Genomic DNA, 27,624 nt, shown 5'->3' with positions numbered 1-27,624 from the left:
TATTTGTTTATCTTTTTTTATTCTTTTAAGAAAGAAAGAGAAATGACAGAGTTTAAAGTGACTTTTTTACTACAGTACTTTCTTTTAAAAAATTTAATTTGAAGTGACCAACTAACTAACTGTTTAAAAATCATTCAACCAAATTCCTAAAATATGGGCTTGATGGTGAAGATATTAATACAAGAACATAATAAATTCATCAAAGAAAAAATACCTTATTATGTTATCTCTTAATAATAGAAATTCTTCCAACGCATCGAAAAATGCAATCTTTACCTAAAAATCTGTCAAGAAAACAATTTTTAATAATTCTTGAAAACAAAAGCACAAACCCCAATGATGTTTTGAGCCAAATTAACCACAAATAAAAAACTGAAACCATTTTGTAACCATGATCAAGTCACATGCAGTCACGCATATGCAATTAGGTTTATCTTGCAATCAAGAATTTAGTCAGTGCTTACTTACAACAAAACTAAACAAACCCCATTAATTTGTCACACATATCCATAACTTGGCCCTCTTGTGTTAGTTTCGCTTAGTCTTTCCCTTCTCCCAAAATTGCTGCTGCCCTTCATTTATCTGCTGAATGTGGAAGCAGCTCTGATGCCCTTGAGTTCCTGCATAAGGATTATTAGAAGGTAAGAATAACTCCATTCTTTCAAGCTTTTGCTTAGCAATTTGATCATGCCCATGATGATGATAATACATTTGCATATTCTCCCATTTCTCTTTAAACTCAATTGCACTCCTATAATAACCAAAACTTGCCATTTTCGCAGCTATCTCCTCCCAAATGCTTTCATTTGAGTATCCACTTTGTTCAAATTTAGTTTCCAAACTTGTTATAAGTTGCATCAAGTTCAACGTCTCGGGTTCATTCCATCTACAATCATGCATTATCAAAGATGATGACGAAACTACTTCTGGTTCTCTCCGGCCTGTAACCTTCTTCAAAGCCTCCATTAACGCGTTATCTCGCCCTTCAACCCAAGCTCTCTCCCTAGCCCAAAACTCATGCACCTTATCAAACCTAGCCATCTCTTGCTTCCTCCATTCTTCTTCTTTACACAACCTTTCTTTCTCTCTATCTTCAATAGTCTTCAACATTCTTTCCATCCAAGCTTCTTGTGACTCCATCAACTCCCTCATTTGTGCATCCACAAACTCTTTAACCTTACCTTTCCAATTACTACTTCTTTTATCCCTTTTACCACTTCGGCTCTCATTCATCTTGTTGTGCTTTTCCATTGATTTTTGGTTCATCATAAAGGCAATGGCTGAAAGATCTTCATCATTATTGTTTCCTGAAGACGCCGTTTCAAATTCAGATGTGTTGGAGAAACTTAAGCTCTGATCACTTAGCTTCTGCTCAAGATGATTAGACGCTTCTTGATTCTCTTGATTCTCTTGATTTGGTGTTTGATGAAGAAAATTAGTAGTGTTTTGGTCGAGAGGGGATAATTCTGAAACTGAATTTTGATTATTGCTTGTTTCCCCATAAAGGGCTTCAAGTTGTCGAAAAAACCTATAGTGCTTCCCATCTTGTCTCCCAGCTTTACCTTCCTTTGTTTTCTTGTAGTACTTGTACAAATTCTCAAACTTCTCTCTGCATTTTTTCTCACTTCTGTGGTACCCATGTTCTTCCGCCATTATCCTTAAGAAAAAGAATAAAAAAGAAAAAAGTAATAATAACTACAAAACAAATAAATAAAAGAATTAGAAGAAATAAAAAATAATCACCATAGAAAATCCTTAGCCCTAGTTTAATAAGATGGCTCAGTAATTATTAGAGATATAATTATATACCGCCAAGAGCATTAATTCCTCAGAATAATACAATTAATTATAAGCAGTCTCAATAATTAAAGGATCAAGAATCAAGATCTAAAAAATGTTCCTCTAATATCTTGAAGAAGGTGCCACAGATTCTTCTTGCTTTATTAAATTATATGTAGATTCGAGTCCACGGCACCAATAATTATTACTAGAAAAGAAATATAGGATTTACAGAAAGAATGTTATGAACTGTTAAACAGTCATTTTCTTCACCAAAGAACCTGTTTATGGGTACTTAACCAACGGAGGAATCTACATCTTTGCACACAACAAAACGAGTTAAAAATAAGATATAACAACACTTCTTCTCTGCTAAACTCATAAACTCTTGCCATTTTCAATCACCACCAAACATTGGTTTACTTTGTTCTGTACTGAAATAGAAATTAACCAAAAAAAAGAAAACCGAAACAGGTTTTTTTTTTTTTTCTTAATCAATTGAAAATTTAACACCAGTTTGAATGGCGGCAAAGAGATAATAATAAACACACATATATATACATGATACATAAAATAACAAAAATAAAATGCAATTTATTTGGTACCTAGAAACTTCATCCCACAAGGGTTTTTTGTGGTTAGCTTCTTTGAACTTAGAATCGAGTCTAGATCTGATCTCAAGGAGAGTAAGTGTCTCTTGCCTCGGCCATCTACCATTTCCACTTTCATTAGTATTACCCCATCCACTACTCTCCATATCCACTACTGCAGTAGGATGATTAGTAGCAGCAGCAGCAAAATCATGATGATGACCAAACCTAACAAGCCCACCTGCTGCAGGCAACACCATTTCACCAGCTGCAAGCATCACTGTCTCATTGTTAATACTCCTGTTAAAGAAATAGGGTTGTGGGGTTTCTTGATTCACCGGAAAATGGGTTCTTCCGGTGGCCAAGCGCCCGAGATCAGGCAGCTGATGGCCGTACTGATCAGCCATTAAGACAGTCACTTAACTTTTATTAGGTTTTTGAGTGAATTAACAAAAGAAAGATAGAGAGAGTCAAATATTTGTGACTTTTTGTCTGTAGAAATTGGACGCTTTTTCTTGGGAGACAGGATCCGATTCTACCGCATAAACTCTCATCACTCTTTCATCACTTACTACTGCCACTTAGTGTGTACGTATATTTTGTAACCAATGAAAGGATGACAAGTGTTTCATTACTAAACGAAGATGATGCCCCTATGGAAGCAGTAATTAGATGACTCGTGTTACTGGTACAGTATTGCTTAGAATTTGATCATTTTTTTGTAATTTTAAACTTTTGACCCAGATCATTTTCATGTGTAAAGCCAGTCTTGTTGGCGGCTAAGACCAACAACAATATATATGGCTCACTAAGTCACTAGTCACTCCTTTTGTCTCTTATCTCTTAAAGCACCCAGCCATTAATGCCCATTTTGTTGGCTCTTGTTTTAGCTAATGTTTACTGTTTAGGGTTTGTGCGGCACCGTTGAGTATTATAGAACTATTTACTCATTAAGAGTAAATAGATTTCACTTGTATAGTTGTATGCTTGAGTCAATTTGAATACACAATTATAGAAGTATATTAGGATAATTTCTTCCCTACAGATAAGAGGTTTCTTGATGGCCATTTTAGTTTTTGTAACGAGGTTGTCCTTTTTCTCTTTGATTTTGTGCTCTTTTATATCTAATACTCTAGTAGAAAAAATAAAAATTCAGCAAAAATCATTAAGGGACATGAACACCCAATAATTTATATTACATTCGTTTTTCGGATAAGGATCCTCCACTTGATTTTTTTTTTCCCTCTTAGGCCCTCCTCATCTTTAGAATTTAATGAAAAAGGTTGGCTTAAATGTTAAAATTAAATAAAAATTCATTCTTAGCCGCTCATTAAGCAAGGAGAGGATTCTAATCCTTATTTTTTTTATTTTTTTTATTGGATATTGTATCTTGTTTATAAAAAAACAAGTTCACTTTTATTTTCCTACTAGAGATTGCAAATAAATAATGTTTTAATATTCTCTTTTTTTTAAAGATGTATTATCTTATAAATTTATTGAATTATTGATTTATAGTATGTTGACTCTAAGGACCTGTTTGGGATTGTTTTAGGAGGTTTAAAAGTGATTTAGAAGATCTAAAAGCTAATTTTAGTGTTTGGTAAAAATAAAAAATCAAAATCACTTTTGTCAAAATCAACCCCTTATGCAACTTATTTTGAAAAGTAGGGAAGGAGTACCTTTTATATTATGATTTTTAGAATCAATTTTATCCTTTAGGGAAATTATCATTCATATACCCTATATTTGCTCTGTTATAAAAAATATTACAACACTTTGAGGGTGTATCAATCATCCACCCTTAGTTGACAAAATGTATCAGCCAACCACCAAACCGTTAGTTGTCGTTTGAAAGTTAACGGAGTTACAGTGAATTGTCGATTTTACCCTTGAAAATTATCACTTGTATACCCTTAAATTCTCTTTTTATCATTTGTATACCCTTAAATTATCACTTGTATCATATGAAAAGACCAAATTACCCTTCTGACGTCATCATACTTAAACGGCAACTAATCATTTGGTGGTCAGCTGATACATTTTGTCAACTTGGGGTAGACGATTGATACACCCTTAAAGTGTTGTAGTATTTTTGATAATGGAGTAAACTAAGGGTATACAAATGATAATTTCCCTATCCTTTAATACAAGTCTATAAATATTCTTAAAATTATTACCTAAACCCAAAATTATCCTTATTCAAATTAGAAACAAAATCAATATTTTAATAAAATTTTGTCATAATTCATCAATATAAATTTATTAATATCAATTTATTGGTTGAGTTATTACTAAATTTGTTTCACTATATTATAAATTTAATTATCAATTGTTTTAAGACAAAAAAATAAAAAAATTAAAATCAATATATTATAGATTTTATTTTTAATTAAAATTATTATAATACACAATTAAAAATATTTTATGTACATGTTTTTATATGTATAAGTAAATTTTATTCTACATTATTTACATTTTAGTTATTTATTTTCTCTTAGTAGTTTAATAGTAAAATTTACCAAATATTCATAACTGCTTTCAAAACTCACAATACTTCTGAAAATAAAATTTACCAAACACTTAACTAATTATCTTCATAGCTTATTATTTCTATAGCACAGCTAACAACAATTATTTTAAAAGTTACAACATTCTCAAACTGACCTTAAGTTGAGACCGATCAAAAGATATTATTTAATTGAGATTACCAATTTAACGGTAATTAATTTATAAGTTTTATTAGTATTTATTTTCTCTTCTCTTTATTTCAGTTAATAAATTTACTTTGACTAAAAAAGTTACTAATAATCCCTTACAAGAATCACAACAAAAAATGGTTAGAATTAATTTGGCAATAATGAAAATTAAAAGAAGATTAGTCAGATTTTCTTACGAAAAGGGTAACCCCAAATCATTCCCAAGATCATGATGTGATTGCCTTTCATTGATTGTTATGTTTAAATAGAGTTATAGTTCGCGCCAATATAATATTAATTTCTGTAAATGTCCTTTAAGTCTCTATAATTTGAGACAATTGTCTAGTGGATCTTTATATTTCTAAAATTAAAATTAAAAGAAAAAGAAAAATACTATATATATATATATATATATATATATATATATATATATATAGAGGTTAAATTATATTTTTGTTTGGTATGACTAAAAATTTTAATAAATTTAACTCACAGCAGATAAATATAGATGATAATTAAATGGATCTAAAGGAACACAAATATATAACACTACCATAGACCTTTGAGATAATTTTTAAAAATACTCTATTAACTAGACAATTAACCTAAACTATAAGGAGTAGAGGAACATTAATCTTTTTAATTTGTTCTTTCATTGTTCTGTTTATATTATAATAAAATAATATAAATATCTTATGAGGTGTGGAGACGTCAAGTCAGAATTTTACCGACACAAAATGTCAAATTTTCTCTAGTAAAGAACCGAAATGCCCTCTAAACATTGCTTAATTCAAATGTGAAAAATGGCTTATTTTTCCAATGTATTCTTCACTTCGAATTAAATAAGCAATCGTAATAAATATCAATTAACTTTACGTGAGTAACACATATAATGCAATAAGTAGCAAGTCACAAAGATAAGGAATCCCCTAATCTTATTCTAATTTCTCCAGAAAAACTCAAAATGTTGAGACGAGCTCTATTGCATCCCATTAGGTGTCAATTAATGAGCACTGCTCAGGAGACAGCAATCTGATCATCAGGTCCACAGAACTAGGGACAAAAAAACATTGTTTTGGTGCTTTTTTTTTGTTAAGAGAACGATATCGTTTTGACCTTGAATCTGTTAATTTGATGACAGTGTGCTAACTCTAGCATTTTTCTTAATTTCATAATCTCTAGATTATGGAAAATGGTATTTTATACATTATAACTGAAGGTGGCTGGAATTTTTTTACCTTCATTGGCGCCTACTGTGGGAAAACTTGGCTGAAAAATTTTTCCTCACTAAAACCCACATGAACACTACTTTACCATCATTTTTTTCGATTGGATTTGGTTGTGAATAGTTGAAAAAAGAGGTGAATACTCACACATACTTATGAAAAATAGGTTTATGTATGAGACCCTAACCTTAAAAAGGCATTAAAGCCAAAAATCCAAGAGAAAAAAATGAAGATCCCTCCTAAGTAAAAAAAACCCTAATCTTATTTATTGTTCTCACTTCCATCAGATTAAAAATCAAACACTGACTTGAGCGTCGGAGTACCTTTTTCAAGTACTCACCACATCATATTTAAGTTCAACAAGTATCACAAGTTTTCTATAAATAAAAAATACGTGTAAAGATAAATTCTTATTTCCTTCAATAACGATATCAAGAAGGATAGAAACGACAATACTATTTATGAATATTATATTGTTTAAATATGTAAAAATGTTACTATATAATGAATATTAACATCTTTTCTATCACCGTGCCATTCAAATATCAGTACTCCTAAATTACGTACTTCGTTGTTAAATAGCATGGCGTCTATTTTCTCCTCTTTCGAGATTCCACTGTGTCAACATCAGAGGCAGAGAAAAAAACTATTGGGCTGCTTTATTGCGTGGTAATTGATTTTGGGGCACGCACGTAGTCCAGTCTTGGTGATTTTGAACTGAGATTTTCTTATTCAATTCTCTGACCGAAAGGAAGAAAAAGAACGTGAAGCGTACTGCATGCATAGATATTGTTGACATCATCAAGTGGCTGTTGTAGATTCTTAACCGTCCATTTTTGTCAAAGATTCTCAGTCCATGTCTGAGCCACACGCTCAGATCTGATTACTTCTTTCAGACGTTTATGGCCCCCTCCTGTAGCCGTAAGAGTAATGTGACGTGAAAAGCTGAAGCCCCAGACACAGCCATAAAAGCTATTTGAAAGATGAAAAAAAAAAAAGTTTTTAAAAGAGTAAGTTCTTTTATTATTACGGATGGCAAAATAAAATTCGAATCTTAATCAAGATCTAGTAACGAGTCCTCACTGGCCCAAATGGGATAATACTACATTGCCAACTTTTTTCGTTATCATTAACAACACTATTGTTACAACTTACAAGCCGTAAATAATTATATGTGACACGCATTGAACGATATACAGATTGTGCATAAAATATTATTGCTAGTATTTTTTTTCTTTTTAAAAAAGGTGATTGATTTGCTAGCAATGATGCAACATGGACACGTCCATGTGAGAAAAAATGCTCATTTTATTCCTTACAGTTTGAGTTAATTGACAAATTAATTAGTTTCTATACTTTTAAAAATTATCTAAAATGTACTTATTGGATATAACCTTTCTAGAACAAAATATTATTTCTATGAATATAATTCACATACAATACAACTATCAACATAGCTCTCTCCCCCCCCCCCCCACCCTCTTTCTCCTACTGCTCAAAAAACTTTCTTCTCAAGTGATTCTGCACTAGAAATTCCTTTATTTCTCTTGCATTTTTTTTTTGTGTTTTGTATTTCTTTCTTCACTCAGATCTTCAGATTTATGGTTTGATTTGTCCACTCAGATTTTCATATATGTGCTGGTTTATTTGTTCGCTCAAATCTTTTTATCTATAGTGATTTTGTTTATCTTATTCTATTTTATGTATTGTGGTGTAATTTTTTTTCTTTTGTATATTGTAGTATATCTCTCTCTCTCTCTCTCTTTTTTTAAAGTCAGAGATTAAGATCTAGGAGATCTTATGCTACAATATGTGGATCTCTATAGAGAAAATCCATCACAATAGCAATTGAAAGACCCACATCAATTCAAGGAGTATGCTATGAAAGAGTTGAGGGACATCCTATGGAGCTTAAGTTAGATATGCGCACGACATTTGATGGTGTTGCACAAGGTTTCGTTCTGTTATTCAGTGTGGAAATGCTATGGTTTGACTAATCAATTATTGTGATAGATTTTTACTAAGCTTTGTCTGTTATTGTATTGTGACGTAATGTGTGTACTCTGTGTTTGATGAAATGAAGTGAATTTTAAGCGTATTTAAAACTAATAATAATAACTTTAGGTACAATAAGTAAATATAGATGATAATCAAAATAACTAAAGATAAAATTATAAATTTGTCTTATAAAAACTGATGTGATATAGCTCAATTGATTAGATAAAATAACTCTTGAACCACTATTTTGTATTTTTGTCGAACCAATAAATTTAGATCACATCAATTTATACAAAAATTTATTACTCATCATCGCTCTTAGTGATACAAACTATTAAAATAATTAAAATTATCTATTTTATTTAATTAATTTTATGGTATTAGTTAATTTTGAACTAGTCAAAAGTAGTTGCACTTATTTTGTGGAACTACATGTAATTAGTGGAGCATTATGTGATAACATGCTTAGTGTTACTAATTTTTAGGTTGTAATCCTAAATAAACTTTATTATATAAAGCTTGATATTATTCAATAAAAGGTATCAGGAGTTTATTATTTTGACAACATAAAAGTTGTAATTGGAAATTTATTGGTTTATCGAATAATCAATACTTATTTGGAGGTTTAGATTTCCTCGAATTAACCCTATTTGTCATCTAATTTTTCTATTTCATTTGATTTCTCCTTATAAACTTTAGTGTTCATATCACTTAGTTAAACAAATTTTAGCAAAATCAAAGCCCCAGACATGAATCTTTTCCCTAAATTTTGAAAATACAAGGAGCGAATCAAATCACACTTATGTGTGTGGAGTTAGCCGATCGAGCCGTGAGGCGAAGCCAAGATGAAATTATTGGGAGAGGGCAAATGATGACGAGGGAAACTTCATCTGACGTGGCAGATATTGCCGAATGATTAAAGTTAATTAAGAAATCTTTAATGCTATTCACAAAGAGTCGGATTTTTATCAGCGTATGAGCAGCTTTGGAGGGAAAGGGGGGGCTTGTCTAAATTTTCTTTGCCAAAAAGGGAATGTGGGTCCTATAATCACAGCTGTAAATCAGAATGCGGATGAAATGATGGGAAGTGGGCGCCGGGTGGGAAATGAACGGGTGTGACTGATTTGATTGGAGATGATGATGATTCTGAAAGCCAGTATCCCTTTTTGTTTAGACATCATTAGGTAATCTCTTTGTTTGGAAACATTTTTGCAAGTTTTTTTCCCCTCTAGTGAAGTGCGTGCCTCGTTGGTTTGATGATTCCATCTAATCCCTCGTATCCTCTCGTACCAATTTTTCTTGATTAGTTAGATGCAATCTTTACATATTTAAGATTAAATAACGATGATAAAAATTGAAGTATTAATTTGATGTCAAGCTGATAATCGCACATTTGTGTTCATCTCGCTCACTTTTACTAGCAATGCTTGAATAGAATTTGTTATTCATACGTTGATGGGTGCTACAATGACAACTCTAATGCTTTCATCAGAACTCTACAGTCAAATGTGTTTAATGTTTTATTGAGCTGAGGAATAATATCAGGTAAAAGGACCATTATACTCGTGAGGGAGTATGGATGATCCTAGATCAAATGAAAAATTTTACTTTTTATTTCGCTCACTTATAATAACTATTAACTTTCAAACTAGCTTTTAATCTCTTGCTTAAAGGTGAATAAATATTAACCTTAAGTTGATGACCAAGTGAAAAGACTAATTTTCTTGTGCCAAAAGGTTGTAAAGACGATAATTGTACATTAGTAGGTAAATATTCCAACTCGGATCAATCTTTAACTTTTAAGCAAACTTTTACCTAGTCCGTACAAAAGATTAAGATCTTATGTGGTCTGCAAGATAAGCCAAGCCCATAGCATGCCCAATGGGGCAAATCAGGCCCATCATTAACCCAGCCGGCCCAACACTTGACCGCCAATTTAGCAAGTTCTTCCTCCCCTTGCCTGCTTCGACAAAATCATGTTAGGGTTCAAGTGTGTCGCAAATTCACCAATTTTATTAAATCTTCTTCCAATCTATCACCAACGCAGCAAATTTCCTTCCGATTTTCGCTTCAAATCCAAAACCCATTACAAATTATCTCCAAGATTCATTCTTTTTGCACAGAATTCTAAGAATGACAGCAGCAGCAGCAGCAGCAACAACAACGACAACAGCAATGGCAAAGACCAAGAAAATCAAAATCAAAAGGGGTCGTTTGTTAATAATAATGGGGATGATATAGAGAAAGATCGACCGTCAGGGTTCAATCTGAAGTGGGGTGACGTATTGAACCCGGATCCTGATAACATATTCGCCGTTGGATTGACGGGTCTGCTGACATGGGCAAGTGTGCAAGTGCTGTGGCAGCTATTAACAATCTCGTTGGCTATTCTTGTTGCTGCGCTCAAATACTCTTTCATTGCTGCTCTTCTTATTCTCATTCTCATTACCCTTCTTTGAGTAGTGGCATGTATTATATTTACTATTGTGTTTTGTCCTGCTGAAGTCGGATATAATTAATGAATGATGTTAGAATTTCAATATTTAAGTACCAATTTAATTTTCAATATTATGTGTGGTTATCATAATTTATAAAATTATCTATCCGTTATGATAAATGTCATATTACTTAAAAATTTAAATTAAGACTTAAATGTTCGAATACCTACCATCACTCATAATTCATTAGCTTAATGTTAATGGCAGAACATAATTAACTAGCCTTATTGGAAACTTACAGACAATGTTGAATCAAAATATGTATGCTAGAACCTACTTGCATGGAACCATCTAAACCTAAACAAACCACTCTATAAATAGAGCATAATACCCACCATTTTGCTCAGCACCACGACACCACACACAACACACCCACCATTTTGCTCAACACCTCACCACCACACATAACACATAAGCAACTCAAGCATCTTTGAAAAGACCTCGTTTATTCTCTCTTGCGAGTAAAAATATTCTCTATCTTCTTTTTAGTTTTTTCATAAGCATCCTTAATTAGCTTGAAAAATTTTCTAGTCCTTAACAACGTTTCCGCTAGAAATTGTCTTAATGCTGCATGAGTTGCTGCGTAACATACTCATCCGGCAATCTTTAAAAAAGTTGTTTTACGGTTTATGTTTAACAACAAAAGTGTCATATTAAGTTCCACGTCTCAGTAATGATGCGAAATTCTGCAATTCAGACAAAGCGCCAGCACAATGTTCTACTTGGGGGCTCTTGAAAACGTAACAGAGGCAAGTCACCTCTATGGATAATCCATGTTCGAAGGAGAAGCTTCAAAATCCCTTGATTTCTTTATTTGGGATCTTTGGGGTGGTTGATTTCGTGTCTCTGTGAGATACAATGAAGGTGGATAATGCTTCCTTGAGAAGCATAGCTGATTGATCCTTTAATTCCAAGAGCAATACAATTATATCATTAGCTACCACACTAATCGTTTTAGCAAAGTGTAATCACGACATTATGAGAGTTCGTCAAAGTGATTTTTATTTTTATTTTCAAAGAGAATATGGAAAAGAAGAAACCTCAATATGATCACTACATTGGAGAAAACAAACAACAATTATCGACATTTTTGAAACTATCTGTTAACATTTTAAATATCTATTAAGTTTGTCAAAAGCCGAAAGAGGAAAGATCGTACAGATCGACTTTGTTTAGGTAATTCAGGGATCCAGAAGCCCATGGGAGTCTAGGATTCAGCTCATATGAGAAAACCACTCTATTTTCCAATGGTGAGGGAGAAGTAGTGAAGAACCCTTCCAGTCTTAACAGAACTCTAAGTCAGAACTTCTGTGGGGCGCAATCAACCTGGCAGAGGAAAGCAAAGAAGGAAACATTCTTATTATGGTATCATCAAAATATAAAACACCAATTACTATGGAGGAGGAAAAAAACATGAATCATTAGTCAATAAAGCAAACCTAACCTTCATTGAACTTGATCTTCTTCGGCGCAGGCATGACATTACCCACCTGCAAAACAGCATAAATCATTAGTCAACGAAAAACAACTTTATTTCTCTTCTACGGCGGGCAACAGTTAAATAGTAAAAGTTCAGCCATGCCCCAGCAAAAGGTAAAAAAATAAGTATGGCTTTTATCCACTTGTGTCTAATTATGACAATTATAAAAACAACAGCATCAGCGGCTTGTGAGTATCCAAGCTGTAACATTAATTATTCATTCAATATATGATGTGAAAATTAGCCTTTTTCCAAAATTTAGACAAAGTTTATGCCCAAAATAACATCACAAACTAAACCAATCAACTTGTGGTGACTTTATCACCAACCTAACTCATCTAATGCAGTTTGGCCAACATGCAACTGTATGATGTGTCAACTAGAGGTATACATCTCAGAATTTGAAACCTTCAAATTGTAGTAGTACTCATGAAAAGAAGCATCGAAATTTCAATGATAATAGCTTTTCCTTCCTAAATTAAATGATTAATTAAAGAGGAAAACAAAATAATGCTCCTTACAATTTCAGGGCATTCATACTCAATACCAGCAGCCTCTATCCTCTTGCGCCGCTTCTGATCACGCTTCAAGATTTTCTCCACCAATTTTTTGTGTTCTTCCAAAGTTCTTTCCTGGAAAATCATTGTAAAGAAATCAAAATTCTTGAAAGAGGAATACTTTTCTTTAATTTCCTTTTACAAGCATCAAAATAACAGCACGATGAAAAAAACTTCTCTTATCCACTGTATATTACCTTGTTTTGTAGCTTACGTTCCACTTGAACCCGGTCAACTGGCTTGTATCGAGGATTGAAGCCTCTCCATCTACATATTAAGGGGAAAAGCAGAGGCAAAAAGTAATCATCAGCCCAGACAAATGGCAACAAGCTCTTGAATAGACATTTCCACAAAATATAACCTGCACACAGATACAATGAAACAATGTACGCATTGATGACCTTGGTAACTAATAATAGGATAAGGCTATTGGTTATCCTCATTTATTCTGAACTAGGTTTCATGAACCCTAGTACCAGTATGGTAGACAGTGCACTTCATGCCACAGATAAATTAATATTTCCCATGAAAATGTATAAGCTGAAATCTATACCTAAATCAAGTGCCATGGTACCCAACATAGGTATACCTAGATAAAATGAAAAGTCCATGTAATTTCTGAGCATGTTCAGAATTAATACAGATCAGAGCTAGAGAAGCAATGGCCTAAACAAATGTCTTTTCTTGTATATAATGAATTGTTTTGAACATTTTTAATTTAAGAAGATAGGAAACTAATAAATTTTCCCACAGGCTCAATCATTCTGTTACCAGGGGACTAGAGAAATAAAGAAAACAGAAAAATATTCTCAGAGTTTACTTCTTGAGAGGCTTCCCCCTCAAATGGCTACTAATTAAACACAATATTTTATTAATCAAGCCTGCAGACAAAACGTAAGTGCACGTAACTCTGGACAGGAATTGCTATTTAATTTAACCAACAACCACATGGCCCCTCTTAATGACCGCCACCGTCCCCAACACAAAGGGAAAAATTAAAAGAACTTGCATTTCTTTCTCTTCTCTTCCTATTCATTTATTTTCTTCCATATTCCCCATTCAATTTCAAGTGTTAGATAATATAGGGTTAATGATCATAAATTCATACACCTTAATACTTGTAGTAAGAGATTATTATTTAACTGCTTACAGTTTTGGATGAACATGTTCTGGAGGAATAAGATGCACTTGCAAAATGTGCTCAAACAACAAATAACCATGCATGGCATCAGCTACAACTTCTGCTACCTACACTCAGCAAAAGCTACGTCAGAACAAAAATGAGGAAACAATTATTTAAGCAATTGAGCATCATCAAATTCCTACAGAAATACAACCTCAGGATCATTAAATTCGATGAACCCAAAATGCTTTGACTGTCCAGTCTGAAAGAACATCAGACCAATAAGTGAGTTAATGTCAGCTATAATAATGCAAGTGTAACTGAAATTATCAAAGATACAGCTAAGGACCGTGACCATTTTATTCCGCGCGATTCTTAGCCTCTTGATTGCACCAAATTGGCTAAAGAAAGCTGCAGACAGAGCAATCATCAGCCAGAAATCAGCAAACCCACATAACCAATAACCAGATAGATAAAATCAACACACAATTTTAGAAAAAGTTCAAAAATCAATAAAATCAATATACCTTGCATTTCCTTCTCATAGAACCCATGTGGAATCCGGCCAATGTATAACACCGTAGCTTTATTTACTAGTGGCTTCTCCTCAGTAAGTTTTCGCCCAGGCCCACCTTCCAGCGGCTTCAATACAATAAATACCCACAAAAAAAAAAGAAAAATTCGATAACCACAACAACAACATTATTGTTATGATAAAAAAGGAAAAAAAAAGCTAACCAAGAAATCGGCGGCGCCTTTTTTATCACTGGGAACTGGTAACTGTGAAGAAACTTTCTTCAAATTCTTCTTCAATGCTTTCTTTTGCTTGGCCCCCATCTCACTGGCAGAAAAAAATAATCAGAAAGAAACTAAGTGCTGTTCATATAAACCCTAAAACGTGTATAATTTCATTAAAAAAAAAAAGCAAAACCCTAGAATTAAAACAATGAACCTTTTTGTTACTCAGTAGCTTCCTGTGAGCCCCTGCTGTCTCTCGAGAGGAAATTGTGGAGAGGCAAAGTGGAATTTTAGAGAACTAGGGTTTAGTGAATATGACCATTGCGAGTTTACAAATGGGCTGGACAGATTTGGATTGAATCCGAATTTCAAGGCTCGTTTAAAAAAGCCCATATACAATAGTGGATTCGGGTTGGATTAAAATTAACAAAATTATTAAAGTAGTTCGGTTTAGGTTCAGAGTTTGTTACACAATTAATCATATTATATTGACTTATATTTATCTAGTAAACTATGTTATATTTGTCAAATTTTAAAAAACCCTTATCAATAATGTTATCGATAATAAGAAATCATCTTAGTAGGGATAGCAGAAATTCTCACGGTGACGGAAACCCTTGAAAATTTTCCTCATTTAGGGAGAGTAAGGGAACAATTTTATACTCAATTTCTTATTCAAGAAATAAAAAGAGACAATTTTTTACCTACTTATTTATTCGAGAAAGAGACATGGATGAAATGAAATCTTCATCCCCTCCCCATTTCCCTATTTTAATTTTAATTTTTTAATTTATTTTTTAAAATTATTAGTGAATAAATAATAAATTTTAAATTTTAAAATATTAAATATTAGTGTGAATAAAAAATATCAAAATATTTTTACAAATAATATAAATTTTAGTTAATATAAAATGCTTAATATAATTTAAACTTAACTATAACCAAAATCACACAATCACACAAGCATATAACTCACAAATCAAATTATAAATCACTCTCTCACACTTTTACTCATATTTTTCAAATTATTCGCGCAGTAACAAGCACTTAACTCATCTTCATCTCATCATAGCCTAATAGTACGTCGCGTTGTCAATGACCGAATAGCCTAACTCATCACAATGTCAATTAGCAGCCACACATGCGGCTTTGTTGCGCCATAGTCGGTGATCATATATCATTACTCATGCACAACAATCACGTCAATATTGTATAAAAATTACATTATTTAAATTTTATTTTGAAAATCATTATTTGAATAATATATATATCAAAAGTTTGAAAGAGTAGAATGAAATAAGACCCATTCACGATTATTCTCATTTTATTTCATATATTTTTAGGTTAATATGATTAAATTAAATTTAAAAACTAAAAAGATATAAATTATTTAGGGTCAGGAACCCTTGGGGATCTCCTGTTATTATTCGAGAAGAGAACGGAAATCCACTCAAGCAATTCTAATGGAAACGCAGAGGAAATGGGTACATATGTAAAACATTGAGAATGAGTACGGGGATGTTAGTCCTCTCCCTCCCCTCCCCATTGCTATCCCTACAGCTTAGTATTTGAATTTCTTTAAACAAGAAAACCGAAATTGCCACCCCCGCATGCATGCATGGCGTGAGATGGAGGAAGAGAAAAGGTGGATATTTATAGTTCATTACTTCTTCCGCAATCTTTGACACGGCCACGAGTAAGTCTCAAACTTGCACTAGGAACAATTTACACACAGAATCAAGGTATGCATTATGCAACTACGAATAGTTAGCAGTCCTGTGATCGACAAATTGCCTGTAACCCTAGACCCGAAGTAGCTCAAGCTTTAAAGGGATATATGTCAAGCAGCTTTGTGATTGATAAATCACTCACTCTCCATGATTGTACATATATATAATACACAAACCCCGGCTGAAAACTTGCCCAACTTCAATGCCAGTTGTGATCTCACAGTAACATACCATTCAGGATGATCAAGTAACTTTAACCTTTGATGTAGCAGTCAGGATAAAAAAGATGTATGAATCTGACTAATAATTGCTCCAAATAACAGTGCACGACACTAGTAAGCAGTAAAGCCCAGTGCAAATAGAATTCTATGTAAACTCTTTGTACTTCCGCCAAGATGGCTTTAATATCTTGACAAGTTTCAGCTAATATACAGCAAGCAGCTACAAAGTACTGGAGTATGGAACAAAATTTCCCTGATAGTTGAGGTTGCAAGATAAGACTGATCAATGTCTTGCTCGTTGGCTTAGATAGACAAGAATATGAAAATATATATGTGAATGTCAGCTCTTTTACCTATGCTTAATTGGCAAAAGCAACAAAATGTACATGGCAAAAATCCTGCATAGTTTCACATTTGGACATTAGGACTTTCATAAAGCTATCAACACTAGAATGAATGCACCCTGCTACCAAACCTGCTACCAAACCTGCTATACAAATTAACCTATGCATGCGATATAGCTTTGGCTAAATAAACTGATACCAGAAAGAAACAACATTAATAACTGAATTTTGAAGCTGGCATGGAAGAGCAGGAGTACCCGTATGATTAGCAAATGAGAACTACTATCATATTAACAACTATTGTTATTGAGTTTTTACCCCTCTGGATTTGTCACAAGGGTTGTGCTGAGAGTGGCTGACAAACAGAACTCATGAGCAATTGTTGTAAAGTTTCCATAATACTGGGGAAAGAAGGACGAATTTCAGGCTCTCTGCAGATAATTAAAGTGCATTATCAGGGAGAGGTGAAGCAATGAATAATGTTGTGAGTTAGTGCCTTATGCTCGATTAGTGCCTTATGCTGGATCACATATCATAAAGATAAAACCATTTTTCATTAACAGAAAAAATTAAGAGAATCAACCCTGGGATTTTTTTGAAGTAGGTTGTGAACTTACTCGGCCCAGCAGGTCTCAATTAAGGCAGCCACCATTGGATTTACATTCTTGGGAATCTCAAGCCTTCTACCCTTAAACCCAACAGCAGAAATGACCTGCAAAATTAATGTCATATTCTTTTAGCAACATCCCTAAAATAAGTCGTCCAGACTCTCAGGTGTCAAATCTTATCACAGTTCCAGAACAAGAAGAATAAAAAAGCACTCAAGGGAGGCAGAGAGTTTAACTCCTACTTTATCAGCATGATATTCAACTACTCTTTCAGGATCCTTCTTTTTGCCATTAGTAGTTATTTTTCGAGCTAATAGCTATACTGTTTATTAAAAAGGGGGAAAATATTTAAACAGATTTCATCAGTAAAATCTGTTTTCCTATTGTGTTTCTTACAGATGCAAAATTTTGTTGGTCACCTTCAAAGGAATTTAATTTTTCTTAACCAGTGATCAAGCGTGGAAATATCTTGTCATTGTCAGTGATTATTTTTTATTTGTTTTCTATTGGTCATAATCAATAAATTCATTAACCAAACTTGCTTTGCCGCCAAGGAATAGATTAAGGACCTGAGAAGGAGTTGAATTTCTCCAAGGTTTTTGCAGAGTTATAAGTTCCCACAAGATCACACCAAAGCTGAAGACATCAGATTTCTCATTTGATGGATCCTCACGGAGAACTTCCGGTGCCATCCACTCTGGCTAATAAATAAAAAGAAAAAAAATTACTAAAATTTATCCCATGCTTCCTTTGAACGGAAATCAACATTTTAAATAAAACTTACAGTTCCTGCGGCAGTTTTTGATGAAATATATGTGTTTGGCTTTGAGCGAGAAAGACCAAAATCACAGACCTGGAATATCATATACAACATCAAAAGAAGTAAATAAGTTCATTATTATCACATCTTAAATAAATTTCACGTACAATGCATTAAAAGCTGCCCGTGTTAAGATAAAGTGGAGTAACCTAATTAATTGATGTATAGAAACAGCTCAGAGAATGAACAACTAAGGTCAGACTAAAGGCAATTTCCTAAGAGAGAAAAGAGATTAACAAATTGTACAGAAAATCTTTTTCTAATTTGTACCATTTGTTTGACTGTAAAAAAGTTATTTCAACAAGAGGAAGGATCCAACAGTCAACAAGCTGGTCCGTGATGCAAGATAAATACGATGACCCAAGAACAGTAAAATATAATTTACATTTCTTGTATTGTTTGAGTAAATAGACTCTGGCATTCCGATCAGAAAAAAAAAGGAAATAAAATCACCCATGATAACATGAATTCCACTGCCATGTATTTGCCTCTCTGGTTGCAATGTTAAACTAATGGTATTTCCTAGTTTAGCATCTAATTATAGCTATTTCCTTATTGTCTTTTACCCAAAATATTTCCCTTTCTTTATTATTTTGTAATTTCTTTTTCCAGTAACATAACACCTCAGCTGCCACCCTGGTAGGTAGGTTTTGCTTTTGACCAAAAAGGAGGAGAAAAACATATTTAAAGCAAAAGAAATGAATGCGAACTTTAAAGCATATCTGGAAGAATGAATTTCTAACACTGACCTTAACGGTGTAAGTACTATCCACTAAAAGATTTGGAGACTTCAAATCTCGATGAACAATTGGTGGTCTACGCTGGTGTAAATAATTCATCCCCTTTGCCTGTACAGAGCAATAAACAGCTCCTAAATCCAATGGAAAGTACAAATTGATGACCAATGTGGAAGTTGATATTTATGCTGGAAATTGACCATGCAAAATGTCACTCAGCATTTGATTAGAAAAATTAAACTTAAAAGATCTAACATACATACCACGTCATAGGCCATATTAAGGCGAAGTCTTTCATCCACTACAACTCTAGCATCAGGGATATGCAAGAGTTTATACAAGCTGCCTCTGCAATCCAAATCATGAATTCTATTTACTGACATATAACACTGATTGTCCAAAAGAGCCTTCCATTTTTTATGACCTCAATAAGGAAATACCAAAAAGAGACATTGCAACAACTCCTGATACCTTGATAAATACTCTGTCACAATGGACAAGTTTGGAGGCTCGGTAACAGCACCCATTAGAAGAACAATATTTGGATGCCGCAGACCTTTCATGATTGCAACCTAACAGAGAAAATTTTCAATTCAATACAGCTAAAAATGATAAAAAAACAATCTTAAAGAAAGAAAGAGCAGGGTTTCTAGCTTTCTTTCATGCTTCATTGTTGTATCATTTTATAATGCAAAAAGCAGCCAGGACGTACCTCCCTTAAAAATTCCTTGAAGCGATCTTCATGGAATTCTTGCTCAATGAGAATCTTGACAGCAACATCCTGAGAGTAAGAAGCATGGTATTAAACAAGCAAAACACATTCAGCATTAAAATTGGAACACGAAGTTAAACAAAATTGTTTCAGCATGGTAGAAAATTTAAAAGGAATGGGAAAAACATGAAAGCTTATCATTATATTAAACATTTATGCGTGGGGAAATTAAAGAGACATCATAAGTTCAGAACTTTTAAACTGCCATTAGGATGCTGTAAATGCAAGCAAAACAGATTATTCTATGCAGTGCCAAATCTTAGAATGATATGATTAATTCTCTTGCGTCAATAAAAAATAAGTGGAACTGACTATGTGTATGAGATTATCCCCTCTCAATATTTTCTTTGACTCACATTTATGGTAAGGCTTCTAGAAGATGTTCACTTTCCGAACTAATAAAATGATTTTCAGTAAATAGGTTGTCTCTTAAATAACAAAACCGAATGATCTTGTGAACAATACAAATTTCAAAAGTTGGAAACAGAAAAGAGAAAAGGAAATTCCATTTTGCTCCTATTCTTTTTTTTTTTTTTCGGAAGTAAACAGTGGCCAGGAAAATAGGGCGGTTTTCCCCAATATTACAAAAGTCTCATCTACAAGCATTCCAAGAGGACATCTAGCAACTTCGAATAATATATTTTTTAATGCCCAAATATAAATTTTAGCCCACTAAGCGAAAAAACAAGATGAAGAAAGTTTACTAAGTTTTATTAAAGACAAAAATGTTCATTAAACTGTGTCCTAAAAATATTGATCAGAAATTGAATATGAGCAAACTGAAATGAAAGTAAAAATCCTAAACAAGAGAGATCTTTCACATGCATATATCCAATTTCTTGGGGTTTTATATTTATGGAACAAAACTAAGAAAAAGAAATAGAAACTTAGAATCCAGTCAACTATATATTAACTAATAAGCACAAACATGTAAAGCAATATTACTCTACTCAATATATATAGAAAAAAAAAAAAGGCTCACTGAATTACGCCATTCAGCATGATAAACAGTTCCAAAAGAACCTGAAAAGCATTCAAAAACATTCATGTGAGGTCTCCTCAACGATATCTATGCGTTATGGATGGATTATAATTTCAAAACATTGATGATTGGTGCAGCATACAGTTCTGAGTCCTTTGGGAGTTAACACACACCTTCCCCAATTTTCTTCTTTATCAAAAGTTCACTCCATCGGATTTCTAATCCTTCCTCTTCAAGGTAAAGTTCTCTATTTGATGTACTCATTACTGACAGATTAGCCTCCATAAGCAAATGATTGTTTGTCACATAAGGCTTTAGCGTAGAGAAAGCTGAAGTTTCATGACTTTTTCTATGCCGAAATGGTTTTACAGGACTTCTTAGAAGAGGACCTTTGATGAAGTTTGACGAGTCAATGACATGAGTAGACGGACCGGACGGATTCTGCATCTGCAAATCTCTATCAGCAGTAACATTCCATGAAGCTCTTTGGAACAGAGCTGACACACAAGATTTATGGTTATTGCTTGAAGTGGACAAAAGTTGTTCTTATCAAACAGTTTCATAGTAAATGGATTTATACCTTGTGGATCAGGCTTATAGTCTTGATCAATAGCAGTACCTGTTTTTGACACGAAGCAAAATCTTTGTAAAGTTTAATTCAAAATCACTTGACAAGTATGTCAGTTATTCAGGTCATTGTTTGTGTATCAATAATATTTTTCGACTGCCAGGTGCAAGTGTCAGTGCCTCAGTGGTTCAAGCCCTGTAGGCAATCAACTCATATAAATAATCCTTAGAGTTAGGACAGAAACCAAATTAACCATCCAAGAACCTGTTTGTAAGGGATCAGTTCTATTAATATATCAAACGGTACCATGATTTATGAGCTTGTACTTTATCTCATGTATTTGAATTCTATGTACAAGCACACTTATAGCACTTTCTTTGTCGTGAAAACAAATCCTAAATGCAAGAAAATCTCTGAGGGTATCAAAGTTTTGGTTGTACATTAACATAACCCAGATGTATTATTAATTTTCTTTTTTCGTGAGTAGACATTATGAGCATGCCAGGCATAAAACAACACTCCTTAGTCCAAGCAATTATGAATGAGGAGTAAAATTTTGTAGAAGACTTATGAAGTAGAATATTATCTCAAGGTAAGATTCTCTGGATTTCAATCATTATGACAAACAAATTTTAAATAAAACAGCAAAAGGGAACATTGTAATCACCTGAGGGATCATCATCTAGATCAAATTTAGGTGAGTGATTGTCGATGAAATACAATTTGGCCAATGACCTGATGTTCTCAACAGTCTCTACAGCTTTAAACCTTGGATGATATAAGGGCGAAGAAACAAATACTGAAGCTGTACGATTGAGAGAGGAATCAGGCTTGCTTAAAACTCCAGGATCCTCAAGCAAATCAACCAAATACTCCCTGGAAATAATACACATTAATCTACTACCACTAAGAGACAATGTTTTGATTACAATTAAATATAACTACAACATAATAGTAGACATCTAGCTTTCAAAAATAATTTCAAGTGTGAGAAATGATCTCAACCAGCTATATGCTTGTTCCCAAAGCTAACAAAATTCTGTGTGGAAGTGGGGGGGGAAAAAAAAACCAATGCATATAGCACATGTATATTTTGACACACTTGTTTCACATCATCAATCTTTACTTAAATAAACTCTTTCCAAATTTTCCTAGTACAAATTTTACAGTCCAAGATGCATCATCAACTTTACTCTTGTGCTCATGTATGGGTGACGAAGTGCTTCATCTTCCCTTATTTATCAACCTTTTACACTCCGGTATTGTACAAGTCAACAGACCGAGCTAAATCATCTAATATGTCTGGGTAGATAAGAAACATAATCAAACCTATCGAACTCATGTTCTCATCTTTTCCACCCTCTCTAACTCTAAATTGTGCAATTCTTTATTAATTGCTTATGGATTGTTACCTTCAAAAACTTAGACTTATAATAAGCTATGACTTTTTCAACCACTTGAAGATGCATGAACATTCCCTAAAATGAAAATAAAAGTATAGAAAAAAGTCCAATCAACTATAGTCAACATGATATACCTATCAGGACCAATTTGCACCAGGCAGGATGAAGCATCGTCCCTCCTACAATATTTGCATCCCTTTGCGATTCGGCATGGTAAGTTAATTAAGTCTGCTAACACCTGCAAAACTCCCAGTCATCAGTAATCTTGATCCTCCGTATGTTTTCACAGAGATCTCTATCATTCAAGAAATGAAACATAAACCGATGCTCAATATATTGTAATATAAGAAATTAAGTTTATCAGCATTTAAAGCACCAGAAGGAACAAACAAATAACTATGGAATCAAAGTGTATCATTCCTCTAAGAACAACGACAAATAAAATGGCTATTATAGGCAACAAGGACAAGTTGCAGAAAGATCAATCTAGAACCAAGTTGATAGATTTACTTTAAACAATAGAGCACGATGGACACACAGGCCAACAGACAAGCTTCCAATCGGAAGTACTACAGAGTTGAGGCAGTCTTTCAAGTGTTCAGCACACTCCGACCACTGTTTATCAAATTCTTCTTCTTCTGTAGACGTTGTACCCCTTATGACGAATGAGACCTCGTTAAGAAGAATAGTAGATGAAGAATTCAAGAAGTTCTAGTAATAAACAAAATATGGTAACCAGAAAACTCACCCCATGTGGTTGCAAACAAGATTTGCGAGCTGATGAACGGCTTCTTCAGCAGTGATCCTGTCACACAAAAGAGACAGTACCCTGTTGTGTAGTTCCTTCAAATTAGGGTCACTAGATTTATCGATCAAAATGACTTTAATTGACAGATTATTACAAGGATCAACAGCCTTCAATGATTTGTAAGGTGGGATTAGACCAGCGTCTCGTTGGTTTGTACCAATACTCCATGTATATGGATCCATCCCATGGATCAGGTAAAACCCATCCAGTATTCTGTCAAAATAAGACAGACAGCCATTCACCTGGTGCAAGTGAAAATTAGAGGACTTTAAGCAGAAAAATCTATTGCAAACATTACAACTTCTAAAGAAAATTAATTAGTGCTATTTATGAAGTTCATGGTCCTTTGTCTTTCATGATTGGTGAATTATACCATAAATGGATGTATATAACATTCTACCCAATAACAATTGTGCTTTAAAATAGTATATCTTTCTTCACTTCAAATTGCCAACAAATGAGATTTACAAAAAGAAAAGGCCTCGGTTTGTTCTGTTAAGTTTGAGTCTAGGTGTAAATATTTCAAAATCATAGACAACACGAACCATTTGGATGACGATCAACCGGGTAGTTTCTGAAATCCAAAACAGGAATGTTTTGAAAGTCTAAATTTTAACCATCCTGTGTATCAAATGCAACTTTCAACTGTACCCTTATATCTAGAACAACTGAAAAACACAGTTCTTTCAAAGCTCAGTTGTCTTAAGACTTCAAAATTATGCAGGTACTTGGTTTCCATGTGTCAACACCAATGAACACTACTAGCATCATAAACGTCTTGAACTCCAACACAACTTAAAAAAAGGACAAATTTTGAACAAATCCTACTAAGTAAATTTAATTCTTGTGTCCAATCCAATCTAAATTTTCTCATTTTCTCAGCAACCAAACAAACCCAACATACAAAAAAGAAAAGGTACTCACCAAGCAAAAAGGGGAAGGAATTCAAAAAAAGCAAAAGAAAAAGAAAAAACACATACCCAAAATCGATGAGAGACGGTCTCAGCAGAATCAGTATGACGGTCACAAGAACTCAAAGCCAAGAAATGGGGATCATCAGCAGAAGCAGCCTGGGAGGAAAGTCTAAGAGCCATTGCAAGCTGCAACTGGTAACTCTCTTCAGTTTGCTGTGCCCAGCTCTTACACGGCGCCATTTCATTCCCAACCCCGAATCCCTCCTCATCCATTATCAAAAAAATCAAAAAGATAAGGAAAAAAAAAAATCCCTCAACCTCACAAATCAATAACTTAGCTGCCCATACACCAATACAAACATACATACATACAAACAATCACATTGAAAACGATGTGTTAACATAAAAAGAAAGCGCTTTGTTTGGTTACTTGTGAAAAGCAAAAGAATAAGTTCCTTAGCGGGGCAAGAATTTGGTTGATGGAAGTAGCTTTCAAAATGTCGAGTTGTGCTGTTATGTTGGCGGTGGTGTTGCTGACTGGTTTTCCTAATCAGGCGACTTGTGTACATGATTGGAGTTACTGTTTCAAAGCACTTGTTTGGCCTCTTTTGATGTTAGTGTCTGGGTTCACAGAATTTAGAGGATTTTTTTTTATCTTCTGTGGGTTGCGTTGAATCAGAACCGTTGATCATGAAAGATCAAGTTTGAAAAAATCTCTCACACTTTATTTTATTTGAATTAAACATGTTCGAATTTGAAAAAATTGATTTATTATAATAAATGGGTCAAAATTTTGGATATAATTTATTTAATTAAATTACTTATTTATGTTTATAATTTTTAAATTCTTAGAACAAAAATTAGTAGGAGTTCACTTAGTATAACTTTTCAAATAGAATTTTGGTTAATAAAGTTTTTGCGAATAGAGTTTTTATTAAATTTTTTTTTTGTTTGGTTGATAATAAGAGTTTTTATTAATAATTATAAAATTAATTTAATGGGTAAGTTTTTTAAAATTACGTTATGAAATGAATGAAATAAGATTGTGAATATTTTTTTAAAAAATTACTTTTCAATCTCTACTACCAAAAGTTTAAAAATTACTAGTACATACAAGATAAAGTATTTAATTTTAAAAGTTCTAATAAGAAAATAAACAAACAACAAAAATATTTAAAAAGAAATTATGAAATTAAATAATTATTTATAATCATTAAATAAACCATACAAAATAAGCACAAAGTTGTAAAGTTAGTTTTGTAAGTAATAGAGAATAATACAAAAAGGAAAATATGTGTAATGAGATGAATGAAATGAAAAACTTTGTAATATTTTTTTGTCCAATTTTGTGTTTATTAATTATTATTTGATACATAATTGTATATAAATAAATATAAAGAATACGATTCATTTATTAATTCTATTAAATGAATCAAATTAGATACTCATTTTATTATCTAAATCTTGAAATTAGGATTCATTTAATAAATTTTTAAGAATATGTTAATACGATAAAATTTTATAACTTTTTCCGTTACCGTTTTGTAACTATTATAGATAAATATCATTTTCCATTAATTAATATATGTTGGCTTAAATAAATATCAATAGGAGTTTTCGAGCATGTTTTGTTTGACCTTAGAAAAAGATGTCTCTTTGACAAGCTTTTCAACAATCTATTGGTCACTTTTTTGTGTTTATTAATTATTTAACATGCTCAGGTCATTATCAATACCATTGACGCGGCAATTAAATTGAGAATTCTTATCAGGTGGGAAGATGGTAATTCAGCTTCTATATACATAATGCCCAAGTATGTAGGTTTTTGTTTTGTAATATTTTTAATGTAATTTTGGCTAATTCAGCCGTGATTAATGGAATTTGATCATTTTAAAATGAATTAAAAATAATTATGGGTCTAATTGTTCATTAAATTTGACCCAATTTATTTCGGATTAGACCCACTAATTTGTTTAATAAACTTATTATGGGCTTAGGAAAGGCTGTGGTAAAAGGGTGGTTCTATTAGTATCACCTCTAAACTCCTCGTTAAACCCCTTTCCTAGAAACGCGCCATTAAAAGTACAAGAAATGGTGAAGATATTGACACTCCTCCATTATAGTTATAGAACCCCCACTTTAAGGAAAATTACAATGAAGAACAAATAGAAACAAAGAAACATATACACTTTTTCAAACAAATTATTTATATTCATAATCAATCGATTTTTTTTTTACATTTTTGCTTCCTATCTGACTAAAATAAATTGTACAAATTTAGAATAATGTATTATTTTTTCAAATTTCTTATTGATTAAATATTTTTGTACTTAAGATTGCTTTCTAATTATAATATAAAATATGTGTAATTTAAGCTAATAATTAATATTAAAAAATTCATCACTGAGAAAACTTTTTAGTTTGTGCGCGAGGTAATAATAATATTACAAAAAAAGTGAAAAATAGCACAATACAACTATAAGTTTTAACAATAAAAAAAGTAAATGAAAAATTAGAAGTGTACTAAAAGAAAGATATTTTTAGAAATAAAACAAATATAACTGAAAGAGGAATTTCATAAGGAGATGCCAACAATCCAACTCCATACGAAAATGACACTACTTTGAGTACACCCATTTTAATTCCACAAATAATCTTACCTTCTTATTTGGCAACAAAACCCCATAATCTCCTCTTGGAGTTGCAAAATTTTCACTAGCCTAATTTTCTCAAAATAATGTTCACTAGAAAAGATAAAAGTTTCTTTGTTTGAAGCCTCAAGATTTTAATTTTGAATAAAAGAATAATTAAAGATGGCGAGAAATTCTTGCTGAGAAATCATTTTCCTTTAACTTATATTGGATAATTTTCCCAACAGAATTATTTTACTTAAACTCATACGGAATAATTTTTCTGAGAGAATTATTTTCCTTAGCATATGGAATAATTCCTGCTCGGAAGTTATTTTCTTTGAAATTCATAAGGAACTGTAATTTTAATAAAATGGTGATGCTTTAGAAAATATAGCGGAC

The 27,624-nt window shown here is 32.7% G+C and overlaps 4 protein-coding genes across 9 annotated transcripts; 1 reads left to right on the top strand and 3 right to left on the bottom strand.

Annotated features, from left to right (window-relative positions):
- Positions 1-340: 340 nt before the first annotated feature.
- LOC102609363 (trihelix transcription factor PTL-like) lies at positions 341-2,912 on the bottom strand. The gene is made up of 2 exons (XM_006492124.4): positions 2,385-2,912; positions 341-1,657 (listed from the first exon to the last, which is right to left on the bottom strand). Exons 1-2 carry the CDS (start codon positions 2,774-2,776, stop codon positions 529-531), a joined length of 1,521 nt encoding a protein of 506 aa, XP_006492187.1. The 5' UTR covers positions 2,777-2,912; the 3' UTR covers positions 341-528.
- A 7,326-nt stretch (positions 2,913-10,238) lies between these two features.
- LOC102609070 (uncharacterized) lies at positions 10,239-10,855 on the top strand. The gene has a single exon (XM_006492123.4). It carries the CDS (start codon positions 10,266-10,268, stop codon positions 10,746-10,748), a length of 483 nt encoding a protein of 160 aa, XP_006492186.1. The 5' UTR covers positions 10,239-10,265; the 3' UTR covers positions 10,749-10,855.
- Positions 10,856-11,772: 917 nt separating this feature from the next.
- LOC102608776 (uncharacterized RNA-binding protein C1827.05c) lies at positions 11,773-15,094 on the bottom strand. The gene is made up of 10 exons (XM_006492122.4): positions 14,900-15,094; positions 14,686-14,788; positions 14,475-14,589; positions 14,303-14,358; positions 14,162-14,209; positions 13,975-14,072; positions 13,022-13,091; positions 12,789-12,899; positions 12,232-12,277; positions 11,773-12,113 (listed from the first exon to the last, which is right to left on the bottom strand). The coding sequence occupies exons 2-10, from the start codon at positions 14,782-14,784 to the stop codon at positions 12,109-12,111; spliced, it is 648 nt and encodes a 215-aa protein (XP_006492185.1). The 5' UTR covers positions 14,785-14,788; positions 14,900-15,094; the 3' UTR covers positions 11,773-12,108.
- A 1,220-nt stretch (positions 15,095-16,314) lies between these two features.
- On the bottom strand, positions 16,315-25,193 carry LOC102607804 (serine/threonine-protein kinase CTR1-like). Of its 6 annotated transcripts, none has more exons than XR_008053993.1 (18): positions 24,659-25,189; positions 23,619-23,920; positions 23,381-23,525; positions 23,005-23,108; positions 22,135-22,343; positions 21,480-21,518; positions 21,073-21,396; positions 20,900-20,940; positions 19,858-19,926; positions 19,617-19,717; positions 19,409-19,493; positions 19,158-19,256; positions 18,373-18,441; positions 18,158-18,289; positions 17,598-17,692; positions 17,238-17,411; positions 16,990-17,034; positions 16,315-16,889 (listed from the first exon to the last, which is right to left on the bottom strand). XR_008053993.1 is itself a non-coding variant. In XM_006492120.4 (17 exons), exons 1-16 carry the CDS (start codon positions 24,956-24,958, stop codon positions 17,312-17,314), a joined length of 2,214 nt encoding a protein of 737 aa, XP_006492183.1. In that variant the 5' UTR covers positions 24,959-25,189; the 3' UTR covers positions 16,315-17,034; positions 17,299-17,311. The 6 variants fall into 6 exon arrangements, 3 of the variants coding, with proteins under 3 accessions (XP_006492183.1, XP_024948747.1, XP_006492184.1); XR_372223.4 differs by having other exon boundaries at positions 17,299-17,411; XM_006492120.4 differs by having other exon boundaries at positions 16,315-17,034; positions 17,299-17,411.
- Between the last annotated feature and the right edge of the window lie 2,431 nt (positions 25,194-27,624).

This window comes from Citrus sinensis, chromosome 4 (assembly GCF_022201045.2).
Source record: "Citrus sinensis cultivar Valencia sweet orange chromosome 4, DVS_A1.0, whole genome shotgun sequence".
Classification (NCBI taxonomy): Eukaryota; Viridiplantae; Streptophyta; class Magnoliopsida; order Sapindales; family Rutaceae; genus Citrus; species Citrus sinensis.
This window is presented reverse-complemented; position numbering and strand designations above follow the sequence as displayed.